This window comes from Zea mays, chromosome 3 (genome assembly GCF_902167145.1).
Source record: "Zea mays cultivar B73 chromosome 3, Zm-B73-REFERENCE-NAM-5.0, whole genome shotgun sequence".
NCBI lineage: Eukaryota > Viridiplantae > Streptophyta > Magnoliopsida > Poales > Poaceae > Zea > Zea mays.
In genome coordinates, this window is record NC_050098.1 from 6,306,002 (window position 1) to 6,314,075 (window position 8,074).

The 8,074-nt window shown below is 41.7% G+C and overlaps 1 protein-coding gene across 1 annotated transcript; it reads left to right on the top strand.

Annotated features, from left to right (window-relative positions):
• The first annotated feature begins 1,696 nt into the window (after positions 1-1,696).
• LOC109944915 (uncharacterized) lies at positions 1,697-4,034 on the top strand. The gene is made up of 2 exons (XM_020550660.2): positions 1,697-2,560; positions 3,823-4,034. The coding sequence occupies exons 1-2, from the start codon at positions 2,500-2,502 to the stop codon at positions 3,915-3,917; spliced, it is 156 nt and encodes a 51-aa protein (XP_020406249.1). The 5' UTR covers positions 1,697-2,499; the 3' UTR covers positions 3,918-4,034.
• Positions 4,035-8,074: the final 4,040 nt, after the last annotated feature.

The following is an 8,074-nucleotide window of genomic DNA, read 5'->3' on the forward strand; positions in this document are numbered from 1 at the left end:
GCTAAAGTCAGATCTTAGACTAGAGAGTAACTTTGTTTTTGATGGATGGATCAAAGGGATGAATCCCTGGAAGAAGCTGAAACACAGATGAAACTCATTTGAAAGCCTAAACTAACCCCAAATGTGGAATTTAAAATCTAGAAGGATTTAGCTAAAAGTCCATATACCAAGGTTGTAGAACTTGGAAAAGTGAACAAATTTCATATCTGGAGAATTCCAAGTTGTGTGGAGAAATTTGGAGTAATTTGCAAAATTTCAGATTGGGTTCAGTTTGAATTGGGCTGAAAACAGTTTCATATAGCTGTTTGGACCCTTATAACTTTTGATCTATGGACTTTTGGTAAGGAGTTACTATAACAAACTTGTAAAGTGACTGTTGGAGAACAATCCTTATTAAGTGTACCAGCCCTAAAACTATATGCAACTGGCTGAAAAAGTGGTCCAATTTAGGGCTGTCAGATTTCAGACTTAGTGTAAATGCAAATCCTGAATTTCAGTGTTTTGGTGTAACTTTGGAGCTCTCTATTGCTCTATCCATAGGGTTATAGGTTATGATGATTATAACACAATTATAGATCTAAATGAGGAGTATAAGTTTGATTAAGACACTTAGCCCTAAAGTTATTTGGAACCTAGAGAAAAGCTTGTCTAAAGTAGAGCTGTCTGAAAGTGTGGATTTCAGACTTAGTAAATTTCAGTCTGAATTTCAGTAATTTGGGCAAACTTTGGACCTCTGTAGTTTGGAATCTATGAGGGTTTAGATATGGGTCACTATGTCAAAGTTGTAGATGAACTATAGGAGTATAAACTTTATTAAGCAACTTGCCCCTAAAACCATATGTTACTAGGAGTAAAGGTGGTTCAAAGTGGGGTGAGCTGAATTCTAAATTTTCAGATTTAGAATAGTGCCTAAGTCTGAATTTCAGTGATTGTGACAAACTTGGGAGCTTCCTTGTGCCTAATCCATAAGGTTTTGAACTGTGGTGTATATAGTGGAGTTGAAGCCCATATGATGTTGAACAAGTTTATTCAAGTGAGTTTGACCTGATCGTACACAGAAATTGGAGAAAAGAGAATTGCAAAACTCCCTGTCAGGTTTAAGGTGTGCTGTTTCAAATAACTGAAACCGAAAATTCAGTACATAGTGCCAAATTCGGAGCTCTGTTGTGGTCAATCTATATGGTGTTGGACTAAAGGTTCTATGGTAAATATAGAGACCAAATAAAGGGAACGAATTCCTTGAGAAGAGTTGGATTTGCTGCTGTGTAAAAAATGGGTAAAATGTCTCAAAACTTCCACTGACAGGTATATAGTTTCAGTCAAGCTGAAACTGAAACTTTAAGTGTTTTCAACCTATTTTTGAAGCACTATAACTTTTGATCCATAAATCTTTGACCTAAGGCTGATGCACAAAACTTGTAAAGGTATGTTTGGTGAACAAGTTCCTCTAGAAAAGGTTGGCTTGGTACTGCATAAAAAGTGGAGTAATAGTTTCTTAAAATAGGTGCTGTCAAACTTCTGAATTTTTAGATTTTGAATAGTGTCTGAATTCTAAGTCAGTGTTGGGAGTGCTGTTTGGGGAGCTTGTTCTGCTTAATAAATAAGGTTTTGGACTGATGTTTTTGTAGAAAGTTTGAAGACCATATGTTAGTGAATAAGTGTCTTTAAGTGTGTTGGGCGTGATCCCGCACCAAAAGTGAAGTAATGGTTGTCCAAAGTTGGACTTTCAGTCTACGGAAACTGAAGATTATTCAGTTAACTCTAGCTTTGGTCCAGTGTGATTTTCCAAATTTTTGGAGCTATTTTGTGACTGATCCATGAGGTATAAAGCTATAATCCTTATGACTAGTTGGTAGAGGGTTGTTTGGTGGACAGATTCCCTTATGTGTGCTCCCACTGTTGTTATGGAAAACTGAGAGATCAAAGGGGAGTTGTTATGGAAAACTGAGAGATCAAAGGGGAGGAAGTAGAGTATGCAGTCAAGTAGTACCAGTTCAGTGCTGCTCCAGAAATATCCGAGAAAATATCTGTATCCACTATCTGCTCGAGGGACTTCCGGAGTTTGGCATCTAAGGAGATATGTTACTGAAGGGGGGGTACTTGGCACCCATGCACACACAAAGAAGTGATGAGGAGGTGGAAAACTTATCCAAATGCTGGCTAGGCTGTCTGCTGCTATATTGCTGCTGTCCATGTGCGGTTGGACACAACTACTATCTCCCTGTGTCATGCCTTGCGTGGAAGACATGCAGTGGATAAGTGGAACATATTACCCCTTGTTTTCCCCTTCTAGGTTCCAGTCTTACCACAGAAAGGAGTACAAATAGAGCCCTGCTGTGCTCCTGTTATTCACCTAGCAGGATCATCATGCCTGACCATTCCTCCATGCCTTGATCAAGCCTTCGGCTTTTCCCCATCTCATGTGTTCCCTTGCCAAATCCTGAACCGAAGCTGCCCCTCGAAGTGGTGACCACACCCAGCCGAGTGCTCATCCTCACCATGGCCAGGATTCCTCGGAGGTTGTCTCGGCCATGTGGTGCCCGTTTCCTACTCCTCGCAGGTCAGTGAAGCTCACACTATTTACTACTTGAACTCTACCACTGTTTGTTGCTGGGAACTAGGTGTAAAATTTGCTCAAAGATATGCTTTCAGGTTTCTGGATCACAGACTTAGTGCATAAGGCTGAAACTAGGTTTTAGTGTGTTGAGCTCCACTTTTGTGCTTCATAAAAATTATTCTAAATGTTTTCAACCTAGGGGTGCTATACCAAAGTTGTAGAGCTATATCTAAGGAATAACTTTGGTAATGTGAGCTTGGTCTGTTGCTGTGTAAAAGTTGGAGAAAAGGTTGGCTAAAGTTGGACTGTCAGGCTGAACACAACTGAATTTTTTCAGTTATGTGAACTGAATTGCAGCAGTATGCCTAGTTTGGAATACATTTGTGACTGATTCATGGGGTTTTGGATTAAAGTTTACATAGAAAAGCTGGAGACCATAGTAAAGAGAGTAAGTTTTGTAAAGTGAGGTGGACTTGGTTCCACATAAATTTGGAAATAAAAGTGGCCAAAAGGTGGATTGTCAGGTGTTAGGATTCAGACTTAGAATAATATTTAAGTCTGAATTTGTGTGTTTATTCAGTTTTGGGTCCTTGTGGTAATTAATCCAAGAAGAATTGGGGTAAGAATGCTATAGCAAAGTCAAAGACCATGTAAAGGAGAGCAAGTCTCATGCAAAGTGTTGGCTTGCTACTTTGTAGAATTTGGAGAAAAATGAGTGACAAAACTCTCTGTTAGACCTAGTAATGTGCTGTTTCAGATTGGGAAAATGGATTTTCCGTGTGTTTGCTCAACTTTAATGCACCCTAACGCTTGGTATGTATGGTTATAAGCTAAAGACCTTACAGAAGAGATTTGTAGCTGTGTTGGGTGAACAAGTTTCTTACAGAGAAATAAGTTTGGAGCTGTATAAAATTTAGAATAAAATGTGCCTAAGTTTCTTCTGTCAGTCTGTGTGAGATGTCTGTTTTAGAAAACTAAAAACAAGTTTAGTGGAAGGTGGCTGAATTTTGGACACCTTAACTTGTAGTACATGCAATTTGGATCCTTGCTTAAGGCATAAATGAAGCACTTGGTTGGTTATGGAGGCAAGGTTTCCTAGTTTGGTTGGTGAATTGTGTTGTGATATTAGAGTATTTAGCTCTCTTAAGGTTTTGTTAGTTTTTTTGTGTGCACCTTTAGAGAGGTGTAAGTGTTGTGATGTTTTTTAGTATTTTCTTTTCAAGTTGCATAAGCATAAACATCCATGATCATGTCATTTCATATAGAACTCCTACCAGAAGGAGTGAAGATTCAACCTGAAGTGGTGACTGAAGAGGAATCTACTCCAGTGCCTATTCATCAAGTGGATGGAGCTATCTAACTGGTTATTGGGTAGAAAGGTATTAAGCCTCTTCACTGCAACAAAGGCAAGCCCCGATGCATTTACCCCTTCCTTGTATTTTTAAAAAGACTTTTATACACTTAAGTCTAGTGAAATGTGCATTAAGTTTATAGGAGTTGCTTGGAAACTATTGGATGCATTGCCTACCTTGATATCCATACCTTTATAGATACTTCTGATGAAGTATCAAAATATGATTTACAAAAATGCTTAGCCCTGCATAGATCTTGTGGATAGAGGCTGTCTTTTGCAATAATGCCTAGCTCAGGGGTTATCCCGAGGAAGGATGGCTTCTACCTGCAAGAATATTTTTATTGGAAGCGTGGTGGGATCTTACTGCAAAGTTCCCTATAATGCTCTTTTCATCCTAAGGAACACAAACAATCCTAAGGATGGAAGTACTTAAATCGGGACTTGGGCTATGGAACAGGTGATGTTCTACCCAGGTTAGTTAAGGATTGGATGCGTATGTAGGCCTGTTGATCAAGGACTATCTTAACTAGCCACATGCCCTAGAAATGGGACAGGGTAAGCTTGAACCCGACTATTCCATACATGAAAAGACAATCGCGCACTGGGAGTGGAGAGATGGCGAGAGTGGAACGTACCCTCCTAGCAAAGGACCGCCTAAAAAGGGTGGTGTGCTCTCGGGTGGCGCGGACCTGTTCATGCAGTGGAGGATCCGTGGGAATGGTAGACATGCAAGGTTTACGAGAAACATATGTCGTGTGGTTAGAGATCCTCGGCTGAGTAAATCGATTTAGATCGCCGTTATATCCCCGGAGAGTGGAGACTTGATCTCCGACCTACAACCTAAGTCAGGATGTAAACATTATGAATAAAAATGATGTTGTATTGATGAGATGGTGAAATTAGACTAGATGCTACCAGAGTCTATTAATATTTAATCTGGCGTTAAAATATTGAAAGTAAGGACTCACTTTAGTAAGTTATTTCTGCAAAAGTATCTAAGTTGATTCTTGCTAAAGCCTTTTCCTTGATTCCTACTTAACCAGCATATCCTTGAGAGTCATTTTTCCTTAGTCGGGTAAGACTTGCGAAAGTACACTCCGTACTCAGGGTTTTCGAACCCATGTTGTTGTAGGTGATGAGGAGTACTCTATGTGTTCGTGAGGCTGGAGAGCGTTTCCAGTTCTAGAGGAGGACTAGCTAGGTTTATGTATAAGCTTTGGAGGGTTTCTACCTTCCTGCTTTTGTAATAAGTTATGCACTTTGAGTATATCAGGACTTGTAATAAATATTACTCTTTCGAAACATGTAAAACTTGAGTTTTGAAAAGGTAAAGAATGTTTGTAAAGTCTTCCGCTCTTTATCTCCGAAGTGTGTGTATCGAATGTGATTACTGTAATATGCATGTATGGTGGGAGATCCTTGGGATGATGAGTTCAAGTGGTTGAACTCGTGATAGCCTTGTTAAGTTACGTGGTACACGTGCATAGCCATCTGAGGCCATCAAGGCAAGGATTGGTGCATGTGGGCCTGATAACTTGGGAGGGCTGCCACAGATTGGTATCGGAGCGATCCCCCATTAGCATGGATATTAAAGTAATCCTTTGATAGACTTCAAAAGGATTTTGAGTCGAAATTATTTTGAAAAACTTAAGAATGAATAAGCAAATCCTGATAGTCGAAGTGCAAATAGTATATGGTTAAGTTAAGGACTATAAGGTGGCTTAGTTAGGATGCTAACCACTAACCCGCAACTATAATGCAATTTTCTGCAGGTACACTAACTAAACCCTAGGTAAGTGCGACTAGTGATCAATAATGGAGTGAGTAGGTATGCCATCGCCATAGAACGTGAAATCCACTATATGTTGGCAAGAATTGTGAGGACGAATAGGACGAGCATGCATCATGACATACAATTTTAAGTTAAGCCCCCTATATTGTAGCTTAGTACATGTTTCATCCATCCTATTCATGCTACCTATCTTTGCTTTTCTATACTACCTTTTCCTATTCGTGAAGCCTTGAAACTCAGTTCATTTGGTGGACCTGTAGTTTATAAGGTACAATTGCTAAAGAATTTTTCAACAGTGCACAACATGTTCTACGTGTCCCCCTTAAAGAAATGTCTTCGAGTCCCCAAGCATGTTATTGAGATTTCAGATGTTAACCTTGGACCAGATTTAACCTACTTGGAATATCCCATAAAGGTGTTGGATCTAAAGGATCAGGTCACTCGAAGAAAAGCTATCAAGTTTTACTAGATATAGTGGAACCAACACATGGAAGACGAAGCCATATGGGTATCGGAGGGAAATTTCGAAAGGCATTGAAAGGGAATTAGGCTTACACCTACCTCCTAATTGATTTTGGTGGTTGAATTGCCCAACACAAATAATTGAACTAACTAGTTTGCTCTAGAATATACGTTCTACAGGTGCCAAAGGTTCATCTACAAACATACTAAATCGACTATCCGGAATACCGTAGATTATTCCGGACAGGAGAAGCTTTTTGGAAAAACAGGCCAAGCGCGGACCGTCCGGGCCCTTGCGGCGGACCGTCCGCACCACCAGGATGACCCTCGGACAGAACCAATGCAAAAATCTGAGTCTGCACTATGGACCGTCCGGAGGAGAAGAGCGGACCGTCTGTGACCTCGCACGGACCGTCCGGCCTCAGGCGCGGACCGTCCGGTAGGTGAGGAACCGAAAAACCCGAAGGTGACGGGTTCGGTAAAATGAATTTTAGCGTCCGCGCGGACCGTCCGGGGTACACGACCGGACCGTCCGCGCCAGGCTTTATCTGACATCTGACGACGCATTAAATGCAATATAGCCGTTGATATAGCCGTTACTGCTGACCGTTGCATTTTCAGCCGTTGATCTACAGGCGCGGACCGTCCGGACCAGGCGGGCGGACCGTCCGCGGTCGGCAGAATGGAGCAACGGCTAGGAAGTGGTTGGGGGCTATAAATACCAACCCAACCACCTCCATTCACTACACCCAAGCATTCCAACCTTCAACATTCAATACAAGAGCTAGCAATTCACTCCAAGACACATTCAAAGCCTCCATCTCTCCAAGTTTCACAATTGAGAAAAGAGATCATTAGTGATTAGTGACTTGAGAGAGAAAGTGATTCGTGTGTTATTTGTCGCTCTTGTCGCTTGGCTTTTTGCAATCGTGCTTTCCTTCTTTGATACTTCATTTCGATCAAACTCACTTGTAATTGAGGCAAGATACACCAATCTTGTGGTGGTCCTTGTGGGAACTTTGTGTTCCAAGTAATTGAGAAGAAAACCTCACTCGGTCCGAGGGACCGTTTGAGAGAGGGTAAGGGTTGAAAGAGACCCGGCCTTTGTGGCCTCCTCAACGGGGAGTAGGTTTGCAAGAACCGAACCTCGGTAAAACAAATCCACGTGTCTCACTCTTTATTCACTTGCGATTTGTTTTGCACCCTCTCTCGTGGACTCTATTATATTTCTAACGCTAACCCGGCTTGTAGTTGTGATTAAATTTGAGAATTTCAGTTTCGCCCTATTCACCCCCCTCTAGGCGACTTTCAATTGGTATCAAAGCCCGGTGCTTCATTAGAGCCTAACCGCTCGAAGTGATGTCGGGAGATCACGCCAAGAAGGAGATGGAGACCGGCGAAAAGCCCACTACAAGCCACGGGAGCACTTCATCGGAAGAGTCCCGCACCAAGAGGAAGGAGAAGAAGAAGATCTCCTCCAACAAAGGGAAGGAGAAGAAATCTTCTTCTCACCACAAAGAGAAGAAGGAAAAATCTTCTTCCCACAAGCCGCGTCGGAGTGGGGACAAGCAAAAGAGGATGAGGAAGGTGGTCTACTACGAGACCGACACTTCATCAACATCAACCTCCGACTCCGATGCACCCTCCGTAACTTCTAAACGCCAAGAGCATAAGAAGTTTAGTAAGATCCCCTACACTATCCTCGCATTTCTAAACATGTGATAGTCGCCTAGAGGGGGGGGTGAATAGGGCGAAACTGAAATTTACAAAAATAATCACAACTACAAGCCGGGTTAGCGTTAGAAATATAAACGAGTCCGCGAGAGAGGGCGCAAAACAAGTCGCAAGCAAATAAGGAGAGTGACACGCGGATTTGTTTTACCGAGGTTCGGTTCTCGCAAACCTACTC